General features: G+C 47.1%; 1 protein-coding gene across 1 annotated transcript in view; it reads left to right on the top strand.

The window, feature by feature from the left end:
* LOC139225914 (ras-related protein Rab-26-like) overlaps nucleotides 1–14,622 on the top strand; it is a 424,746-nt gene extending 410,124 nt beyond the window's left edge. The window contains exons 7-9 of the mRNA XM_070856775.1: nucleotides 8,854–8,910; nucleotides 12,190–12,266; nucleotides 13,908–14,622. Coding sequence (XP_070712876.1) covers nucleotides 8,854–8,910; nucleotides 12,190–12,266; nucleotides 13,908–14,010 — 237 coding nt within the window. The 3' untranslated portion in view covers nucleotides 14,011–14,622. The remainder of the gene's footprint in view (nucleotides 1–8,853; nucleotides 8,911–12,189; nucleotides 12,267–13,907) is intronic.
* Nucleotides 14,623–23,949: the final 9,327 nt, after the last annotated feature.

The raw sequence follows: 23,949 nt of genomic DNA, 5'->3' as shown, positions 1-23,949 counted from the left end.
GTGACCTCAGTCTTTAATAAGACACTCCAGAGTGAGGAACAGGCCTTAGGGACCGGCTTACATACAGTGCTCCCAAGGGATGCTGGGATCCCTTAGGACTTCAGGGGATGAGCTCCCTGGTGGTGGAACATGGGAGTGCATGTTTACAGATACACAACATCTCGCCCCCCACCCCCTCCCCAAAGTCAAAGTGAAAACTATTTACAAGGTGAGGCGGTCAGGAGCCTTTCTTTCCCTGGTGGACCGCCTCGGTACAAATGTCTGTTCTGGTGTGTTGGCTGTGCCCTCGCTAGGCTGGCGTGTTGTTGGCCCTGCAGGGCTGCTAGGTGAGCCTGGCCTTGCTGGGCTGTTTGGCGTGATGGGTTCGATTTCCTGGTCCGGCGTTGTGTCGTTGATCTTTTGGGTGTGTGTTGTGGGCTCGAAAAAAGTGATGTCTGCTGTGGGTTGTTCAGGTCAGTCTGTGAACCGCAGCCTCGTTTGGTCCAGGTGCTTTCTGCAAATTTGTCCATTGTCTAGTTTGACTGCAAACACCCTATTCCCTTCTTTAGCTATCACCGTGCCCGCCATCCACTTGGGACCATGTCCATAGTTTAGCAAATACACAGGGTCATTCAGATCAATTTCCCTTGACACAGTGGCGCGACCATCGTTTACATTTTGTTGCTGCCGTTTGCTCTCTACCTGATCTTGCAGGTTGGGGTGAACCAGCGAGAGTCTGGTTTTGTGTCCTTTTCATGAGTAGCTCAGCCGGGGGCACCACTGTGAGCGAGTGTTGTCTCGTGCGGTAGCTGAGCAGTACTCGGGACAGGCGGGTTTGGGGTGAGCCTTCTGTGACTCGTTTAAGGCTCTGTTTGATTGTTTGTACTGCTCGCTCTGCCTGTCCATTGGAGGCTGGTTTAAATGGGGCCGAGGTGACATGTTTGATCCCATTGCAGTGCATGAATTCTTTAAATTCGGCACTGGTGAAACATGGTCCGTTGTCACTGACCAGTATGTCAGGCAGGCCGTGGGTGACAAACATGGCCCTCAGGCTTTCAATGGTGGCAGTGGCGGTGCTTCCCGACATTATTTCACATTCAATCCATTTTGAAAAAGCATCCACCACCACCAGGAACATTTTACCGAGAAACGGGCCTGCATAGTCGACATGGATCCTTGACCATGGTCTGGAGGGCCAGGACCACAACCTTAGTGGTGCCTCTCTGCACGTGTTGCTCAACTGAGCACATATGCTGCATTGGCGTACACAGGACTCTAAGTCAGAGTCGATACCGGGCCACCACACATGTGATCTGGCTATCGCTTTCATCATTACTATACCCGGGTGTGTGCTGTGGAGATTCGAGATGAACGTCTCCCTGCCCTTTTTTGGTGGCACTATGCGGTTACCCCACAACAGGCAGTCTGCCTGAATGGACAGCTCGTCCTTTCGCCGCTGGAACGGCTTGATTGGCTCTTGCATTTCAACGGGAATGCTGGCCCAGCTTCCATGCAGTACACAGTTTTTTTACTAAGGACAGCAGAGGATCTTGGCTGGTCCAAGTCCTAATCTGGCGGGCTGTGACAGGTGATTTATCATTTTCAAACGCTTCATAACCATCAACAAGTCTGTGGGCTGCGTCACCATCGACAAGCTTGCAGGCTGCGCCATTTCCACCCCCGTGGTGGGCAATAGTAGCCGACTGAGAGCATCCGCACAGTTCTCAATGTCTGGCCTGAGGCGGATGGAATAATTATACGCTGATAGCGTGAGTGCCCACCTTTGTATGCGGGCTGAGGCATTAGTATTTATCCCCTTGTTTTCAGCGAACAGGGATGTGAGGGGCATGTGATCGGTTTTCAGCTCAAATTTGAGGCCAAACAGGTACTGATGCATTTTCTTTACCCTGAACACACACGCTAATGCCTCTTTCTCAATCATGCTGTAGGTCCTCTCAGCCTTAGACAAGCTCCTGGAAGCATAGGCGACAGGTTGCAACTTCCCCGCAACGTTAGCTTGTTGTAATACACACCCGACTCCGTACGACGACGCGTCACATGCTAGCACAAGTCTTTTATAATACAAGCAGCTTGTTGGAGCATAAAGTGTTCTGGCTTTCTCAAAAGCAATTACTTGTTTTTTTTCCCATAACCAGTTCTCACCTTTGTGCAATAACACATCTAGGGGCTCTAAAAGGGTGCTTAGCCCCGGTAGGAAGTTAACAAAATAGTTGAGGAGTCCCAGGAACGACCGCAGCTCTGTGACGTTCTGTGGCCTGCATTCCTGATAGCCTCTGACTTGGCGTCTGTGGGCCGAATGCCGTCCGCCGCGATCTTTCTCCCCAAAAACTCCACTTCTGTTGCCATGAAGACGCATTTCGACCTCTTCAGCCACAGCCCTACGCGATCCAGTCACTGGAGGACCTCCTAAAGGTTTTGTAGATGCTTGGCGGTGTCCCGACCCATGACCAATATGTCATCCTGAAAGACCACCGTGTGTGGTACCGACTTGAGTAGGCTCTCCATGTTTCTCTGGAAGATCGCTGCAGTCGACCAAATTCCAAACGGACATCTGTTGTAGATGAACAGTCCCTTGTGCGTGTTGATGCAGATGAGGCCCTTCAAAGACTCCTCCAGCTGCTGCATCATGTAGGCCCAAGTCAGGTCGAGCTTGGTGAACGTCTTGCTTCCTGCCAGTGTCGCAAATAGGTCGTCTGCCTTAGGTAGCGGGTATTGGTCCTGCAGCGAGAAACGATTAATAGTTACTTTATAACTGCCGCAAATCCTGACCGTGCCATCACTTTTCGGTACTGGAACAATCAGGCTGGCCCACTCGCTGAATTCCATTGGGGAGATGATGCCCTCGCGTTGCAGCCTGTCCAGCTTGATTTCCACTCTCTCCCTCATCGTGAGGTACCGCTCGCGCCTTGTGGTGAACGTGTCGTGACTCTGGGACTAAGTGGATCCGCACCTTCACCCCGGAAAAGTTTCCAATGCCTGGCTCAAAAAGGGAAAGAAATTTGTTAAGAACCTGGGTACATGAGGCCTCATCGACATGTGATAGCACTCAGATGTCATCCCAGTTCCAGCAGATTTTGCCCAGCAGCTCCTTCCAAGCAGTGTGGGGCCATCACCCGGGACAATCCAGAGTGGCAGTTCGTGCACCGTGCCCTCGTAGGTGACCTTGACCATGGCGCTGCCCAGAACAGTGATAAGCTCTTTGGCGTACGTTCTCAGTTTCGTGTGGATGGGGCTCAGGGCTGGTCTGAATGCCTTGTTGCACCACAGTCTCTCAAACATCTTTTTTATCATGATGGATTGGCTAGCACCAGTGTCCAGTTCCATGGCTACGGGTAAGCCATTCAATTTTACGTTTAGCATTATAGGTGGACATTTCATCGAAAATGTGTGCACCCCGTGTACTTCAGCATCTGCCTCCTCTCTCTGAGGCTCGAAATTGCTTTGATCCACCATGGACGGATCTTCCTCCGCCATGTGGTGGTTAGCAGGTTTTGCAAAGGTTGCAGCTCATTTGCAAGCTCATTGGAGGTGCCCCATTGTTCCACAGCTCTTGCAAACATACCCTTTGAAGCGGCATGAATAGGCTGAATGGAAGCCTCCACAACGCCAACAAGGTGTGAATTGCCTTGCATTCATCCTTTGTTGGGTACTTTTGAGTCATCTGGGTCACCTGAGGCCTGCTGGCAGTTGCAGACTCGTGGGTTCTGCCCTGTACATTTCTGCTTGCAAACACAGTTCCAGTTAATTTATGAACATTGCTAGCACTTGTGTGCTGAGAGATTTGTTTGGTGTTATCACTGGTGGACATAAACGCCTGTGCTATCGCAATGGCCTTATTGAGGGTCGGTGTCTCTACAGTCAAAATGTTCGTAGGATGGTCTCGTGGCCAATGCCCAGTACAAAAAAGTCTCTGAGCATTTGCTCCAGGTAGCCATCAAACTCACATTGTCCTGCAAGTCACCTTAGCTCGGCGACATAGCTCGCCACTTCCTGACCTTCAGATCGCTGGCATGTGTAGAACCGATACCTCGCCATCAGCATACTCTCCCTTGGGTCAAGATGCTCCCGAACCAGCTCACTCCCATACACTGCTCCTCATACGACTTATCTGTGGGTTTCACTGGAGCCAGAAGATTCTTCATGAGGCTGTCGGTCGGTGCCCCGCAGACTGTGAGGAGGACCGCTCTCCTTTTTGCAGCGCTTCCTTCTCCGTCCAGCTCATTGGCTACAAAGTAGCCGTTCGACATAGGCTTCCCAGTCCTCACCCTCCGAGAACTTCACCAAGATGCCCACAGTTTGCTGCATCCTTGCGTTGGATTCATATTCTCGTCGCCAGTTGTTGTGTTCCTATCACAGATGAGGCTGCACACAGGGAGGTTAAAGTAACAGTGACCTCAGTCTTTAATAAGACACTCCGGAGTGAGGAACAGGTCTTATATACAGTGCTCCCAAGGGATGCTGGGATCCCTTGGGACTTCAGGGGATGAGCTCCCTGGTGGCGGCACATGGGAGTGCATGCTTTACAGATACACAACACTTTCCCACCCCGTGTTCTTACCCCACCCACCCGTTTTGGTCTACGCAGACCGACACGAACGAGTTGTGCAGCGTGGGACGGCAAAACTTCCTTCCGTGGTGGAGGTGAAGGATTGGAAGGAGAAGCCTGAGGCTCCACTTCCGAGTCAGGAGAAACTGTGTCCTCCGTACTCGCTTGCGTGCTAGGGGTCTCGCTGCGAGCCGACATGGCGCCTTCGGGTGCAGCGCCGTGTCCAGCCAGCAATGCATGCTGAATGGCATTGGTTGCGGCGGTCTGCTCATGTATCGCCTCCAACGTCTCCCGTGCTATCTCGGTTTGCACGGAAGACCAATTGGAGAAGTCCGTGCTGAACTCGCTCCAGGTTGTTGGAAACTGGCTCCAGTTCGTGGAGAACTGGCTCCAGTTTGTGGAGAAACCCTTGAACCTCTGGATGTGACCGTCTCCCTGCACAGGGATATCAAGCACTCCATCTGACCCTCTATGGTAGGCGCTTGCTCACCTCGCTGACCCGACCTCCGTGGGGTCGGCGTGTGCAATTTTACACATTGGCATCGCCACCTGCAAACCGTTTGGTCACTCTGCCTCATCCATCTCAATAGAGATGGCCGCAGGTTGTTCCCCCCCACAAAATTTTTTCTTTCCTCCTCCTCCTCCTCCTGCTCTTCCTCCACAGTAACTATTGCCTCATGTTCCTCCTCTTCCTCCTCCGAGGTAGTTGATGCTGCAGATGATGCAGGAGGAGTGGATGGTTCCACTGACACGACCTTATCAGGTTGACCTTAAAAAGATGAATGACATTTCTAAACAACTTATTAGGACATTAACGGTGCTCAATAATAGTAAACATACATATCAATATTTTTCAATAACCTAGAACATAACAATACTTTTCAATAGCCCATATGCACAATGGTTCACCAGGGCTGCCATGACATCATTCGTACATCAAGAGTACATCAAAAGTGTATTGCATATTGTATTATAATTGCAGGACATTACATGGGTAACTAAGAGATTTTTAAAATGTCTTTAATAATGTTTGACACATTGCACAGTTCCCATTACTCATGAGACTCAAGGGTGGGTTCGGCCACACCAAATGTCGTGACCAAACGGCTGTCAGGTCCCACTAAAGCGACCGCAAGCTCCTCATATTCTGACAGTGGCTGTATATAAGCAGAGCTGCCGCCTGTCCTCCTCTGCTCGGCACGGTTGATAGATATCTTCTTCTGCAAATGATTAAGAGAACATGGCATGGCATAAGCTAACGGACTTGGTAATAAACATTTAAGAATGACAGATTTAAATTCAATGCCGGAGATGCAATGTTCGATTAGAAATTTGCATTACATTGCATATGAACAATATTTCATAATATAAAATTCAACTTACTGTTAGGATGCATAAATTAATTCATAATTTAATTCAAGATTCCAATTAAAATTTGCACGCATCATTAAAATATTACATATGTAACATTTAAATTATAACGTGCAACTTACCCTGGCTGCTACCAACAAGCTGTTCCACCTTTTCCGGCACTGGTCAGGTGTCCTTACTTTATTTGATGCCGATGTCACGACATCGGCAATCTCCATCCATATTTTGCGGTACGCACGGGGTGGAGGTTTCCTATGCCCACCCCGTGTCAAGTCATCCCACCTGCCCCATACAATATTTACCAGAGCCTTGTTGGCCTCCTTGCCCTCTCCCTCTCACTCTCACCCTCCATTTTAAAGTATAATATATATAGTACACTATTAGAATTTCAAAAATATTTTCAATAATTTCAGCGCAATAAAACACTGTAAAGTAATATAATATTAATTATTTTTTACTCCAAAGAACTATTTTCAGGATCGCTACACTCCAACCAGCCCAACAAATCTCTTCCTCTCTTCCTTCCTTCACTTGCTCTGTCTGCACTCTCTCGCTCTCTCTGACCCTCCCTGTGCCTTTTGAGCATGTGTGATGACCCCTGATCTCAAAACGCGGCAAAGAAACTCAACCAAAATTTAAATCCCACACATGCGCAGAATAGCGTTGCTAGGGAAGCTGTTTATTTACTTCCGTTTTTGGTGGGCAATCGTGAGTTCGCCGAAAAATCACATCGCCCATTTGACATCGCCGGGGTAATCGCAAAAAAAATGGGCCTTGTGCCAGCGATCAGCAAGGCCGAGACGTCGCTGGAACAAGGCCCATTTTTTTGAGTCTTAGCCACCTAGTGGAAAGTCTAGTCCTAGAAATTTACAGCGCAGAAGGAGGCCATTTCGGCCCATCGTGTCCACGCCGGCCGACAAAGAGCCACATGGCCCTTGGTCAGCAGCCCTAAAGGTTACATATAAACCTATGAACAATGACGGAAAGGCAAAGAGCACTGAGCCCAACCAGTCCATCTCACGCAATTGCAACACTCCTTACACTGAAACATTCTACACTCTACCCCAACCAGAGCCATGTGATCTCCTGGGAGTGGCAAAAAACAGATAAAAACCCAGGCCAATTTAGGGAGAAAGAATCTGGGAAAATTCCTCTCCGACCCATCCAGGCGATCGAAACTAGCCCAGGAGATCAGCATGGGCGTATTCAATTCCCTGCAGTACTTACCATTATATCTGCACCGTCCAACAAAAAGTCATCCAGTCTAATCCCAATTACCAGTTCTAGGTCCGTAACCCTGCAGGTTACTAAACTTTAAGTGCCCATCCAACCATCACTTAAAAGTGGTGAGGGTTTCTGCATTCACCACTCTTCCAGGCAGCGAGTTCCAGATCCCCATAACCCTCTGCGTAGAGAAGCCCTCCCTCAAATTCCCTCTAAACCTTCCACCAACCACCTTAAAACTATGCCCCTCGTAATAGATTCCTCCACCAATGAAAATAGTCCCTTACTATCCACTATGTCCAGGCCCCTCAATATTTTGTACACCTCAATGAGGTCTCCTCTCAACCTCCTCTGTTTCAATGAGATCAAACCCAGCCTATCCAATCTGTCCTCATAACTAAGATTCTCCATTCCATGCAGCATCCTAATAAATCTCCTCTGCACCCTCTCTAGTGCAATCACATCCTTTCTATAATACGGCGACCAGGACTGTATGCAGTACTCCAGCTGTGGCCTAACCAACGTATTATACAATTTAAGCATAGTCTATCCCTGCTCTTATGTTCTATGCCTCAGCCAATAAAGGCAAGCATTCCGTATGCCTTCTTAACCACCTTACCCACCTGGCCTGCTACTTTCAGGGATCTATGGACAAGCACTCCAAGGTCCCTTTGTTCATTGACACTATTAAGTGGTCTACCGCTTAATGTGTATACCTTTTCCTTATTAGCCCTCCCAAAGTGCATCACCTCATACTTCTCTGAATTAAATTCCATTTGCCACTGCTCTGCCCACCTGACCACTAGATTGATATCCTCCTGTAGCCCATGACTTTCCTCTTCATTATCAACCCCACAGCCAATTTTAGTGTCGTCTGCAAACTTCTTAATCATACTCCCTATATTCAAATCTAAATTGTTGATATATACCACAAAAAGCAAGGGACTCAGTACTGAGCCCTGTAGAACCCCATTGGAAACATCCTTCCAGTCACAAAAACATTCATCAATCATTACCCTTTGCTTCCTACCTCCAAGCCAATTTTGGATCCAACTTGCCACTTTGCCCGGATCCCATGGGCTTTAACCTTCATGACCAGTCTACCGTGTGGGACCTTATCAAAAGCTTTGCTAAAGTCCATATACACTACATCGTATGCACTACCCTTGGTTACCTCCTCAAAAAATTCAATCAGGTTAGTCAAACACGATCTTCCCTTAACAAATCCATGCTGACTGCCCCTAATTAATCCTTGCCTTTACAAATGTAGATTTATCCTGTCTTTCAGGATTTTTTCCAATAATTTTCCCACCACTGAGCTTTGGCTGACAGGCCTGTAATTACTTGGCCTATCCCTTTCTCCCTTCTTAAATAAGGGCATTACATTAGCAGTCCTCCAATCCTCCGGCACCATGCCCCAGATCCAAAGAGGACTGGAAAATGATGGTAAAGGCCTCTGCTATTTCCTCTTTTACTTCGGGAGAGGCACCAAGCAAGGACAAGATACTTTTTCTAATCTGTCAAAGGAAGAAAGCCTTGGAACTGTGATCGTAGAAACCCTCAATCCTTTCCACAAGCAAAAGTTAGCACTTTAGCAATCGGCAACTGTACCACTCAGTATGGAACTGAACCACACTGACCAGGAGGGTTCCGGGCTCTCACATGAAATTGTGAATGTAGAGTTTATTCATTATTATTTCTGTCTTTTAAAGGCTGATGCGACTCAAGAGAGGGCAGTAAAGAAAGAGGCCGGAGAAAAACTAGCCAAGGTATGCCACTTTCTGCCACTTGCGCTGTGGGATGTTTTATGTTGGCTTTAATGGTACAGTTTGTGTAAGATTCTGCTGAATAAATGATCTGAAACGAGTACTGAAAATTGTGAGAAAAACCTTGATCCGAGAAATCGAGAATGGATTTGAAACTAGAGGTGAAAGGTCAGTGTCCAAATCCACACCATTGGCTGTTTCCCCTTCCAATCTTTTTCACTGATGCCAGTTTCAGGTGTAACTAAATTCCAGTAAGATGGGCGGTTTAAGTTGAGAGGTTCAGCATGCAGCATGATTTAGATATAAACTGGCAGCTTTGATGATGCAACATGAGATAGGAACCAGAATCAGCAGTAAGTGTCAATCCATGATGAAGGGATGCAGAAGAAGATACTGGTCTGCTCTGCCAGGGATGTTTCACTCTTATTTTTGATGCTGTTGTGGTGCAGATTATTCCTGTGGAAGCTTACTTGTCATGCTAGATCATAAATGACAGGGTGTAGGTGTGAACTTAGCATTTCCTGAAAAATATTTTATTATGCCAGTTATTGTTTGTATTAAAGGGTGTGATTGAAAGCATAACTCATTGTAAGACTACGGCTTTAATCATTTGATTTCAGTACTATTATTTTACAATTTTGGGAGAAAAATAGTGCAAATGGCGATAATTATACCTTTCACAACTGGGTGGTGATCAGGTAGAGAGGTGATCGGAGTAATTGGACAGAACGGTGATCGGGGTAATCGGGCAGAACGGTGATCGGGATAATCGGGCAGAGCAGTGATCGGGGTAATCAGGCAGAGCGGTGATCAGGGTAATCGGGCAGAGCAGTGATCGGGGTAATCGGGCAGAGCGGTGATCAGGGTAATCGGGCAGAGCGGTGATCAGGGTAATCGGGCAGAGCAGTGATCGGGGTAATCGGGCAGAGCGGTGATCAGGGTAATCGGGCAGAACGGTGATCGGGATAATCGGGCAGAGCGGTGATCGGGGTAATCGGGCAGAGCGGTGATCAGGGTAATCGGGCAGAGCAGTGATCGGGGTAATCAGGCAGAGCGGTGATCAGGGTAATCGGGCAGAGCAGTGATCGGGGTAATCGGGCAGAGCGGTGATCAGGGTAATCGGGCAGAACGGTGATCGGGATAATCGGGCAGAGCGGTGATCGGGGTAATCGGGCAGAGCGGTGATCGGGATAATCGGGCAGAGCGGTGATCGGGATAATCGGGCAGAGCGGTGATCGGGGTAATCGGGCAGAACGGTGTTCGGGGTAATCGGGCAGAAATGGTGATCGGGATAGTCGGGTAGAGAGGTGATCGGGGTAATCAGGCAGAGCGGTGATCGGGGTAATCGGGCAGAGCGGTGATCGGGATAATCGGGCAGAGCGGTGATCGGGGTAATCAGGCAGAACGGTGTTCGGGGTAATCGGGCAGAGCGGTGATCGGGATAATCGGGCAGAGCGGTGATCGGGGTAATCGGGCAGAGCGGTGATCGGGATAATCGGGCAGAGCGGTGATCGGGGTAATCGGGCAGAGCAGTGATCGGGGTAATCAGGCAGAGCGGTGATCGGGGTAATCGGGCAGAGCGGTGATCGGGATAATCGAGCAGAGCGGTGATCGGGGTAATCAGGCAGAACGGTGTTCGGGGTAATCGGGCAGAATGGTGATCAGGATAGTCGGGTAGAGAGGTGATCGGGGTAATCAGGCAGAGCGGTGATCGGGGTAATCGGGCAGAGCGGTGATCGGGATAATCGGGCAGAGCGGTGATCGGGGTAATCGGGCAGAACAGTGTTCGGGGTAATCGGGCAGAATGGTGATCGGGATAGTCGGGTAGAGAGGTGATCGGGGTAATCAGGCAGAGCGGTGATCGGGGTAATCGGGCAGAGCGGTGATCGGGGTAATCGGGCAGAGCGGTGATCGGGATAATCGGGCAGAGCGGTGATCGGGATAATCGGGCAGAGCGGTGATCGGGATAATCGGGCAGAGCGGTGATCGGGGTAATCGGGCAGAGCGGTGATCGGGGTAATCGGGCAGAGCGGTGATCGGGGTAATCGGGCAAAGCGGTGATCGGGGTAATCGGGCAGAACGGTGTTCGGGGTAATCGGGCAGAATGGTGATCGGGATAGTCGGGTAGAGAGGTGATCGGGGTAATCAGGCAGAGCGGTGATCGGGGTAATCGGGCAGAACGGTGATCGGGGTAATCGGGCAGAATGGTGATCGGGATAGTCGGGTAGAGAGGTGATCGGGGTAATCAGGCAGAGCGGTGATCGGGGTAATCGGGCAGAATGGTGTTCGGGGTAATCGGGCAGAATGGTGATCGGGATAGTCGGGTAGAGAGGTGATCGGGGTAATCAGGCAGAGCGGTGATCGGGGTAATCGGGCAGAGCGGTGATCGGGATAATCGGGCAGAGCGGTGATCGGGGTAATCGGGCAGAGCGGTGATCGGGGTAATCGGGCAGAGCGGTGATCGGGGTAATCGGGCAGAGCGGTGATCGGGATAATCGGGCAGAGCGGTGATCGGGGTAATCGGGCAGAGTGGTGATTGGGGTAATCGGGCAGAACGGTGTTCGGGGTAATCGGGCAGAACGGTGTTCGGGGTAATCGGGCAGAATGGTGATCGGGATAGTCGGGTAGAGAGGTGATCGGGGTAATCAGGCAGAGCGGTGATCGGGGTAATCGGGCAGAGTGGTGATCGGGATAATCGGGCAGAGCGGTGATCGGGATAATCGGGCAGAGCGGTGATCGGGGTAATCGGGCAGAGCGGTGATCGGGATAATCGGGCAGAGCGGTGATCGGGGTAATCAGGCAGAACGGTGTTCGGGGTAATCGGGCAGAGCGGTGATCGGGGTAATCGGGCAGAGCGGTGATCGGGGTAATCGGGCAGAGCGGTGATTGGGGTAATCGGGCAGAACGGTGATCGGGGTAAATGGGCAGAGCGGTAATCGAGGTAATCGGGCAGAGCAGTGATCGGGATAATTGGGTAGAGAGGTGATCGGAGTAATTGGGCAGAGCGGTGATCGGAGTAATCGGGCAGAGCGGTGATCGGAGTAATCGGGCAGAGCGGTGATCAGGATAATCGGGCAGAGTGCTGATGGGATAACTCGGTAATCGAACAGAACTGATCGATCACCAATTGATGCCAATGAGATGAAAGTTGGGTGGGTTCTAAAACTGGGAGGGTGATTCACTCTGCCAGATTACAGCCCTGGCAGTGAGGGTGAAAATGCCTCCTCGGTGGGCTTTCTACATATATATCTATACCGCTGATTGATATTTATCTTCTTCTAGGAATACGGAGTGCCCTTTATGGAAACAAGTGCCAAAACAGGCCTAAATGTTGAGCTGGCATTTATGGCTATTGCAAAGTAAGTTATGCAAGGAAGATCTTTACATTTTTCTTGGATTGGCCATCGTCTGTGAGGATTAGTGTAACAAACAATATCTATCAAAGTATCTCCCGACCTTATGATTCCCTGGCAAAATTAATAAATGTAAGAAGCTTTGTCAATATGACAACAATTTACCTGCGATTTTAAAGCCCAAGGGCTTGATTTTCAGCTTCTGGTAGTCTCTGTTTAGCTCAGGATTTTCGCATGCTCAGCCAGCCAAGTGCCCTAAGCGAGGTGTGCAATGCCTCCCTTACCGCTCCGCCCCACACTCAGGGCCCAGCTGACCGAGACGCAAACTTTTTCCAGGCAGCATCAGGACCGCCCCGCCGACCTTAACACCCAAAACCCTAAAAGCCCCAAATCCACCCCAAGTCTCTGAGTCCCAGATAATGGCCTAGAAGTTGGCCTCCATAGCGCCTCCCGTTATCACCTCTGGGGAGCGATAACAGAACGCTAACTCCTTACCCACTGGGCGTGGCGAGATGAACGACTAAATTCGGCAGGAGGTTTGTGGCGGCCGATTTACTACGCCCGCCGATTGTGACATAATTGCTGCGCGCATTGTCCCGGACCTGAACTTCGGTTCCGCGCCCTACAGCATCGCCGGGTGAAAACACTGGCAGCTGCAGGAGGCGATGATCGGGAGGCCGGGGGCGAAACCTAAAGGCGAGGTAGCCGAAATAAGTGGACACATTTTTAAACCGAGTTTTTCACATTTTTATTTTCCTCTTCAGCTGTGATCGATCAGCCCGACACTCTGCTGCAGTGCATCGGGCTGGATCACGGCTGAATCGTGGCTGTCGGCAGGGACCAGGTAAGTGGTCCCAATGCAAAGCCTGCAGCAATGGCCCTTCCCTTTAAGGGAGGGAAGGAGCCTCCGAACGTGGCTGTCGGCATGGCCCACTGCGCCTGCTGCCTGTTGCGCTCAGGAAGGAAGTGGGACCAGCACCAATTTTTTTTTAAGTTGAAAATGATTAGCGCCTGGTGCTAATTTTTTCAACTTTTAAAAGTTAGCGCCCAAAATGGGGCGCTCCCGAATTTCTCCCCCAATGAGTCTAATGACTCTGAGAATAGAATACAATACTTCAGGTGTTATGTATGCAACCCTATGTAACCAGTATTGTACCGCCACCAGAGGGTGTATCTGTGGGAATCCCAAGGGATCCCAGCATCCCTTGGGAGCACTGTATATAAGCAGGTCTTCCATGCTGTACAGGCACTGTGGAGTTAGAATAAAGAAACTAAGGTCACACTTACTCACGTCTACAGTACTCAGTTACATTACTTTATTTAAGACACAACATCAGGGATCACAGGAATCAAGCTTGATACATGTCTGAAAGTGGGAAATGATTTTCTAGGCACTATGTGCATTGATGGATATAACACTGGTATACAATTTACATGAACCAATATTACTGGGATAAGGTAAACCTCTAATTTGTCCTGTTGGTTTGCAAGAAACCACTAGATTGGATCTGCATCTACATTACCGAGGTGTAAGATCAGTGTGTGCTCATTTACTATGCTGTCTCAGCTCTTGATGTAGAATCAGCATAAAGTAATACAATTCCACATTCAGGAGAGGCATGACTGTTTGTATACTGTTTATTACAGAGAACTGAAACACAGGTCGATGAAATCGCCAAATGACCCCAAGTTCAAGCTCCACGACTATGTGAATTCGGAAATGAAAGGCACAGGTTGCTGCAGGTCGTAACTTCCGTATCCTTTCTGCCGACATATTTGTACAAGACTGGTACGGTGTTAAACAGGACAGTTCTTCTCGTGGTTCTGCCATCTTTAGTGTGAAGCTCTTGCATGTCTGTACTTGTTGTCTGTACATTGACAAGTGTTTATCTGCCGAGAAGACCTTGAGTTCATTCAGGGCGGGGTGGGGGGTATATAAATGGTGTTAAATCAGGATCAAAATGACTATACTTGATTGTTTACATAATCTAAATCTGCTTTTGCTGACTAACAGTTTGTATCAATAGAAAAACAAATCTGTTCTGTTCTGTAGGACACTAAATGAATGTACATTGATGTCCGTGATTGTTCTGACTGTATGCGGTGTATATTTTTTAATCCTTTACACAGCCAATTTTAAGTTCATTCGGGGAACAGAGAAGAAGTCACACGTGTGAAAATAAATCACAACGCTGGTTGCCGGGAAATGCAATTTGACCCCCTTTTGTGCATCTTGCTGAAATACTGTAAACTATTTTTAAACAACTTTAATGCCTAATTGTCAGACTTAATTAGAATTTGAATAAATAGTTGCAACATCTGTTTAAAATAAAAAGTTTTTCAACGTAACCACACTCAAAAATCATTGGAAAAAGTGAATATGATGTTAATTATTGTGTAGCATATGCTTTTGCAGAAAGTAAAGACTTGAAAACTATTCTGATTCTGGTTTCTTTTATACTCACAACCAACTGTTTGATTTTTATCTTTTTGTTCACATGTTATCATTCATACGCGGTACTGCAGCATTGACTAAAAGATTGTCTAATCTGCATTGTGACAGCAGCATCCAACACTCAAGTATAATACAGCGCTGTGGTACTTGGAATACAACTCTGGGGCCTTTTAAGAACAAGAACCAGGAGCAGGAGTAGGCCATATGGCCCCTCGATCCTACTCTTCTACATCAACTCCACTTTCCCGCCTTATCCCCATATCCCTTTATGTCCAAAAATCAGTCGATCTCATTCTTGAATATACACAACAACTGAGCACCCACAGCCCTCTGGGGTAGAGATTTGTGACCTTCTGCCCATTAGCTGTGGCCCTTTGCCGATCTACTTGTCTCTGGGGCTCCATTCATGGCCCACCTGACGCTCCATTCATGGCCCACCTGCGCTCCATTCATGGCCCACCTGCGCTCCATTCATGGCCCACCTGACGCTCCATTCATGGCCCACCTGCGCTCCATTCATGGCCCACCTGCGCTCCATTCATGGCCCACCTGCGCTCCATTCATGGCCCACCTGACGCTCCATTCATGGCCCACCTGACGCTCCATTCATGGCCCACCTGACGCTCCATTCATGGCCCACCTGACGCTCCATTCATGGCCCACCTGCGCTCCATTCATGGCCCACCTGCGCTCCATTCATGGCCCACCTGCGCTCCATTCATGGCCCACCTGCGCTCCATTCATGGCCCACCTGACGCTCCATTCATGGCCCACCTGCGCTCCATTCATGGCCCACCTGACGCTCCATTCATGGCCCACCTGACGCTCCATTCATGGCCCACCTGCGCTCCATTCATGGCCCACCTGACGCTCCATTCATGGCCCACCTGGCTGTCAGATGTTGGCGGTGATGCTGCTGTTACCTCCCCTTTCCAAGTAAAAGGGGCTACTATTAGGAGGCAGGATTAGCTGAGCTTCCATACAGCCAGTGAAAGGATCCTAATAAAGGTGAAATGTTCTGGTCCTGTGGGAAGTACCTGAGCTCCAGTTGGCAATTACCTGCAGGATAATAGTTGAAATCAGGAGCTAAGTGCATAGGGAATTGCAGACACTGATCTGTGTTCAATTGCAATAACGGTACAGCAGTTATCATGGGTGAATTTAATCTACATATAGATTGGGCTAACCAAACTGGTAGCAATACGGTGGAGGAGGATTTTCTGGAGTGTATAAGGGATGGTTTTCTAGACCAATATGTCGAGGAACCAACTAGAGAGCAGGCCATCCTAGACTGGGTCTTGTGTAATGAGAGAGGATTAATTAGCAATCTTGTCGTGTGAGGCCCCTTGGAGAAGAGTGACCATAATATGGTACAATTCTTCATTAAGATCGAGAGTGACACAGTTAATTCAGAGACTAGGGTCCTGAACTTAAAGAAAGGTAACTTCGATGGTATGAGACGTGAATTGGCTAGGGAAGACTGGCGAATGATACTTAAAGGGTTGACGATAGATAGGCAATGGCAGACATTTAAAGATCACATGGATGAACTTCAACAATTATACATCCCCGTCTGGCATAAAAATAAAACGGGGAAGGTGGCTCAACCGTGGCTAACAAGGGAAATTAGGGATAGTCTTAAATCCAAGGAAGATGTATATAAATTGGCCAGAGAAAGCAGCAAACCTGGGAACTGAGAGAAATTTAGAATTCAGCAGAGGAGGACTAAGGGTTTAATTAGGAGGGGAAAATAGAATATGAGAGTAAACTTGCAGGGAACATAAAAACTGACTGCAAAAACTTCTATAGATATGTGAAGAGAAAAAGATTAGTGAAGATTAATGTAGGTCTCTTGCAGTCAGAATCATGTGAACTCATAATGGGGAACAAGGAAATGGCAGACCAATTGAACAAATACTTTGGTTCTGTCTTCACGAAGGAAGACACAAATAACCTCCCGAAAATAATAGGGGACCGAGGGTCTAGCGAGAAGGGGGAACTGAGGGAAATCCTTATTAGTCAGGAAATGGTGTTAGGAAAATTGATGGGATTGAAGGCCGATAAATCCCCAGGGCCTGATAGTCTGCATCCCAGAGTACTTAAGGAAATGGCCCTAGAAATAGTGGATGTATTGGTGGTCATTTTCCAACATTCCACAGACTCTGGATCAGTTCCTATGGATTGGAGGATAGCTAATGTAACCCCACTTTTTAAAAAAGAAGGGAGAGAGAAAAAAAGAAATTATAGACCGGTTAGCCTGACATTACGGTAATGGGGAAAATGCTGGAATCAATTATTAAAGATGTAATAGCAGCGCATTTGGAAAGCAGTGACAGGATCGGTCCAAGTCAGCAGGGATTTATGAAAGGGAAATCATGCTTGACAAATCTTCTAGAATTTTTTGAGGATGTAACTAGTAGAGTGGATAAGGGAAAAGCAGAGGATGTGGTGTATTTGGACTTTGAAAAGGTTTTTGACAAGGTCCCACATAAGAGATTAGTGTGCAAAATTAAAGCACATGGTATTGGGGGTAACGTATTGACGTGGATAGAGAACTGGTTGGCAGACAGGAAGCAAAGAATGGGAATAAACGGGTCCTTTTCAGAAAGGCAGGCAGTGACTAGTGGGGACCACACCTTGAGCATTGTGTGCAGTTTTGGTCTAATCTGAGAAAGGACTTCTTGCTATTGAGGGAGTGCAGCGAATGTTCACCAGACTGATTCCCGGGATGATAGGACTGACATATGAAGAAAGACTGGATCGACTAGGCTTAGAGTCACTGAAATTTAGAAGAATGAGAGGGGATCCCATAGAAGCATATAAAATTCTGACGGGATTGGACAGGTTAGATGCAGGAAAAATTTTCCTGATATTGGGGAAGTCCAGAACCAGGGGTCACAGTCAAGGATAAGGGGTAAGCCATATAGGATCGAGATGAGGAGAAATTTTTTCACCCAGAGAATTGTGAACCTATGGAATTCTCTACCACAGAAAGTTGTTGAGTGCAGTTCGTTGGATATATTCAAAAGGGAGTTAGATGTGGCCCTTATGGCTAAAGGGATCAGGGGGTATGGAGAGAAGGTAGGAGTGGGGTACTGAAGTTGCATGATCAGCCATTATCATATTTAATGGTGGTGCGGGCTCGAAGGGCCAAATGGCCTGCTCCTGCACCTATTTTCTATGTTTCTATGCTCCAGGGTACAGCATTCAAAAGAATGGTTGCCAACCAAGTAATTTATTGGTTGGGATTGTGGCCCTCAACACTGGCTTAGACCTATAAACCACCTGGACTAATATTCCTACAGCCCAAGTGAAGTTACTCACACACTTGGCATCTACTTGTTGTACTGTTGTTCAACTGGCGGCAGTCTATACTGTGATTTTGTTCCACTTGAAATTAGGTTGAGACACCCAAGTGCAGGTCAGTGAGAAGCTTTAGATTGGATCAGTATCCAGTGATCCCCTGCGAGAAGTGCATTTGCTTAAGACACCAGTGTGTTCAGGGTTGGATTTAGCTGTGATGCCACACTGGTCAATTTGCCTACCAATGTTCAGTCTCCATCCTATGAGGAGCAGATACTCGGAGAAGGAATGTGCTGTTGCCGAAGTATTTGTGTTCATATTGAAAATAATTCCAGGATAATGTACCAGTTTATCTGTTCCCTCAGACATCTTAAACACTTTAATAAACCATCTTTTCTCCATTGTAAACATCTCTATTACCTTTAGCTCTCCTCATAGCTTCAGTGCCCAACTACATTTATCAAACTTAGTTGCTCATGCTCAAAACCGTATGCAATACTCAGGGTATTGTACAAGCTGCCCATAACTTTGTGGGACAAGTGCTTTATCCTTTGAGCTATATAGCCAAAGATTCTATCTACCTTTTTTTAAAACTGATTGTTTACTTTTTCGATCTGTTTTATCTTATATGCCTCTATGACAACCCATCTGAGTTACTGAAATAAGTAATTTATGTGCAAAGTTTTTGAATTACAAGTCTCCCTGCATGAAAATGAATTAGCTGATGTTCCAACTCCATTTCAACCATCTAATTCACTAAAGATCAATTGGACATTGTTTTTTTTTTATTCGTTCATGGGATGTGGGTGCCGCTGGCAAGGCCAGCATTTATTAATCATCCCTAATTGCCCTTGAGAAGGTGGTGGTGAGCCGCCTTCTTGAACTGCTGCAGTCTGTGCGATGAAAGTACTCTACAATGCTGTTAGGGAACGAGTTCCAGGATTTTGACTCAGCTACGATGAAGGAACGGCGATATATTTCCAAGTCAGGATGGTGTGTAACTTGATGGGGAACTTGCAGATGGTCTTATTCCCATGTGCCTATTGTCCATGTCCTTCAAGATGGTAGAGATCGCGAGTTTGGGAGGTGCTGCTGAAGAAGCCTTGGCGAGTTGCTGCAGTGTATCGTGTAGATGGTACACACTGCAGCCACGGTGTGCCAGTGGACTGTTTTGTCCTGGATGGTGTAGACCTTCGTGAGTGTTGTTGGAGCTGCTCTCATCTAGACAATTAGAGAGTATTCCATCACACTCCTGATTTGTGCCTTGTGGATGGTAGAAAGGCTTTGGAGTCAGGTGAGTCACTTGCTACAGAATACCCAGCCTCTGACCCGCTCTTGTAGCCACAGTATTTATGTGACTGGTCCAGTTAAATTTCTGGTCAATGGTGACCCCCGGGATGTTGATGGTGGGGGATTCGGTGATGGTAATGCCGTTGAATTTCAAGGGGCTGTGATTGGACTTTCGCTTGTTGGATTTCGTCATTGCCTGGTACTTGTGTGGCACGAATGTTACTTGACACTTATCAGCCCAAGCCTCAATGTTGTCCAGGTCTTGCTGCATGCGGGCATGGACTGCTTCACTATTGATGTTCAACCCTGTAGCATCATTTAACATAAGTGTTTAGACAATGTTACATAAATGTGGTGTTAGAGCGCCCTCTCCTGTCGATTTTAAGTAAGTGTAGAAAATTATTAGAAAGGTGCCTTTATATTCTGTACCTTTAGATGAAGTAGTCATTATCGCGATTACGTTGTATAGCAAGTGATCTAACCAGGAACACAATCTTTATTTCCTTGCTGTGTTCTATACATAGAGTCAGGCCATTCGGCTCAGTACAAGCTTTCTTCACTCTATTTCATCTTACCTTATCCTTCCCTCATCTTCACATGGTCCATCTCTGACTCTTCCCTTCCTCAACTTCTCTGTCCCCATTTCTGGGGATAGACTATTGACAAATATTCACTATAAGCTCACCTCCCACAGTTACCTGGTCTACACTTCCTTCCACCCCGCATCCTGTAAGTACGCCATTCCATTCTCCCAGTTTCTCCGTTGCATCTGTTCTGGCGACGCCACCTTCCACACCAGAACCTCTGATATGTCTTCCTTTTTGCTGAATCGGGGATTCTCCTCAGACCGTGTCCGTTCTATTTCCCGCACTTCTGCTCTCACTCCTTCCCGTCGCTTCCAAAACCACGACACGGTTCCCCTTGTCCTCAAATTTCACCCCACCAGCCTCCATGTTCAACGGATCATCCTCTGCCATTTCCGTCACCTCCAGCGTGATTACACCACCAATCACATCTTCCCCCTCCCCTCTCTGCATTTCGAAGGGATTGCTCCTTCCACGACAGCCTGGTCCATTCTGCAATCACCCCCTCCCCTTCCCATGGCACCTTCCCATGCAAGCACAGGAGATGCAACACCTGCCCTTTTACCTCCTCCCTTCCCACTGTGCAGGGCACCAAACACTCCTTCCAGGTGAAACAGCGATTTAGTTGTACTTCTTTGAATTTAGTACACTGTATTCGCTGCTCACGATGTGGTCTCCTGTACATTGGGGAGACGAAACACAGATTGTGTGACCACTTTGTAGAACACCTTTGTTCAGTCTGTAAGCGTGACCCTGAGCTTCCAGTCGCCTGTCACTTTAATTCTCTGCTCCCCTTCCACTCTGACCTCTCTGTCCTTGGCCTCCTACACTGTTTCAATGAAGCTCAACACAAGCTCAAGGAACAGCACCGCATCTCTCGTTTAGGCACTTCTGGACTCGAACATTGAGTGCAACAATTTCAGACCATAATCTCTGCTCATATTTTGTTCCCTTTCCTCCTTTTTTTTACAACCCCCCCTCCTTTTATTTTTTTCTCTTTCCCATGGCAGCTGGTGATTATTCTGCCATTCACAGCCCATCTAGACTCATCTTTTGTTTCCCAACTTGTGACATTACTATCTCATTTTTGCCCATCATCCCTGTTGTCTCTTAAATCACTCCTGCCTTCCACCCTATCACAGACCTTCCCTTTTGTTCTTTCCTCCCCTCCCCTGATTCAGTGCCCCGACACTTCCTGTTACATTTCAAACTTTTCCAATTCTGACGAAAGGCCAGACCCAAAATGTTGACTGTTTCTCTCCACAGTTGCTGCCTGACCCGCTGAGATTTCCAACATTATCTGTTTTTACTTCAGATTCCAGCATCCGCAGTATTTTGCTTTTGTATCAACATATCCTTCCACATACTTATCTAGCTCACTTTAAATTAATGTTTCTGATTCATTGACAGGGTGTGGGCGTCGCTGACAAGGCCAGCATTTATTACCGTCCCTAATTGCCCTTGAGAAGATGGTGGTGAGCCACCTTATACAATGGTTTGTACAGCCATTTCAGAGGCTAGTGTAGAGTCAACCACATTGCTGTGGTTCTGGAATCACATATCGGCCAGGTTTAAAAAAGGAGGCAGAGAAAAAGCAGGAAACTAAAGACCAGTTAGCCTAACATCTGTGGTTGGGAAAATGTTGGAGTCCATTATTAAAGAAGCAGTAGCAGGATATTTGGAAAAGCAAAATTCGGTCAGGCAGAGTGAGCATGGAAGGGGAAGTCATGTTTGACTAATTTGCTGGAATTCTTTGAGGATGTAACGAACAGGGTGGATAAAGTGGAACCAGTGGATGTGTATTTGGACTTTCAGAAGGAATTTGACAAGGTGCCACATAAAAGCTTACTGCACAAGATAAAAGTTCACGGGGCTGGGGGTAATATATTAGCATGGATAGAAGACAGGCTAACTAACAGAAAACAGAGAGTCGGGATAAATGGTTCATTCTCTGGTTGGCAATCAGTAACTAGTGGGGTGCCACAGGGATCAGTGCTGGGACCCCAACTATTTACAATCTATATTAACGACTTGGAAGAAGGGACTGAGTGTAACGTAGTGAAGTTTGCTGATGATACAAAGCTGGGAGGAAAGGCAATGTGTGAGGAGGGCACAACAAATCTGCAAAAGGACATAGTCAAGCTAAGTGAGTGGGCAAAAATTTGGCAGATGGAGTATACTGTTGGAAAGTGTGAGGTCATGCACTTTGGCAGAAAAAAAATCAAAAAACAAGTTATTATTTAAATGGAGAAAGATTGCAAAGTGCTGCAGTACAGCGGGACCAGGGGGTACTTGTGCAGGAAACACAAAAGGTACAGCAAGTGATCAGGGAAGCCAATGGAATCTTGGCCTTTATTGCAAAGGGGATGGAGTATAAAAGCAGGGAAGTCTTGCTACAGCTATACAGGGTATTGGTGAGGCCACATCTGGAATACTGCGTGCAGTTTTGGTTTCCATATTTACAAAAGGATATACTTGCTTTGGAGGCTGTTTAGCGAAGTTTCACTAGGTTGATTCCGGGGATGAGGTGTTTGACTTATGAGTAGGTTGGGCCTCTACTCATTGGAATTCAGAAGAATGCGAGGTGATCTTATCGAAATGTGTAAGATGATAAGGGGGCTTGACAAGATAGATGCAGAGAGTATGTTTCCACTGATGGGGGAGATGAGAACTAGAGGGCATGATTTTAGAATAAGGGGTCGCCCATTTAAAACTGAGATGAGTAGAAATTTCTTCTCTCAGAGGATTGTAAATCTGTGGAATTCGCTGCCTCAGAGAGCTGTGAAAGTTGGGACATTGAATAAATTTAAGACAGAAATAGGCAGTTTCTTAAACGATAAGGGGATAAGGGGTTATGGGGAGCGGGCAGGGAAGTGGAGCTGAGTCCATGATCAGATCAGCCATAATCTTATTGAATGACGGAGCAGGTTCGAGGGGCCGTATGGTCTATTCCTATTTCTTATGTTCTTATTAGGTAAAGACGGCAGATTTCTTTCGCTAAAGGAACATTAGTGAACCAGATGGGTTTTTAACAACAATCCAGCAGTTTCATCGTCACCATTACTGACAAATTTGACCTCAATCTGCAGATCATTAGTCCAGGCTTATGTTACTGGATTACTAATCCAGTAACATAACCACTATGGTACTATACCCCTTAAATGCATCTATGCTATTCGCCTCAACTACCATGTGGTAGCAAGTTTCACATTCGAATGATTTTCAGTTCTTTTTAGTCAGAGAATATAGGCAGGATACTACTCCACAATCCTTCTTGAAATTGTGCGTGTGGGGCAGGGGAGGATAGTGGAGAAGCACAATTGGGTGGTGAGGCCTACTGCTGCCTTAACACCCTGATCTTTTAATTTTCCTCCTCACACACCTTCTGGGATCACCTCTTGCTGCCCCTTCTCTGCCCGTCATGCTGGTCAGGGTAGGCTTGAAGGGACCCATTTGTCTGAGATTCAGTCAAACTTAGCAATTGCGAGCTGTATGGTCTTCTCACTTTCATGAAAAGAGAGCATGTAGGCAATGTATAGGTAGCTTCACGCGTCTTAAATGAGGTTAACAAACAAAATGACCGCTGTATACACATCTCCCCCCATCCCAATTCTTCTATAAGTCCTCTCCTTGCTAGCATAGAACAATGTAGCAAACTGGCTATGTTTCAAGACATGGACACCAACAGCTGGGGTTCCTGCCTGATACTAATGTAACCTCACTGAAAGTCAGTTTTCCAACACTGGAATGATGAATCTACACTGTTCTTGCTAAAATATAGCACTCAGTTGTACATAATAGCGTCTCAAATCAATACTTTTACAACTTTTATATTTTACTGTTGTACTATGCCATTTATAAAATCTCAAAATCCTTTTATGACTTAATTTACCTGTACAAGACTTTCAGGGAATTATGTGCCTGCTCATTCACATTTTTCAGTATCTGTCCATTGGGTATATAGCCCAATTCCTTGTTTTTCCTCCCAAAAAGTAGCCTCACATTTATCAACATTAAACTGCATTTACCACTTGTTTGCTGATTCTGCCAATCTGTC

This window comes from Pristiophorus japonicus, chromosome 15, assembly GCF_044704955.1.
Source record: "Pristiophorus japonicus isolate sPriJap1 chromosome 15, sPriJap1.hap1, whole genome shotgun sequence".
Lineage (NCBI taxonomy): Eukaryota > Metazoa > Chordata > Chondrichthyes > Pristiophoridae > Pristiophorus > Pristiophorus japonicus.
This window is presented reverse-complemented; position numbering and strand designations above follow the sequence as displayed.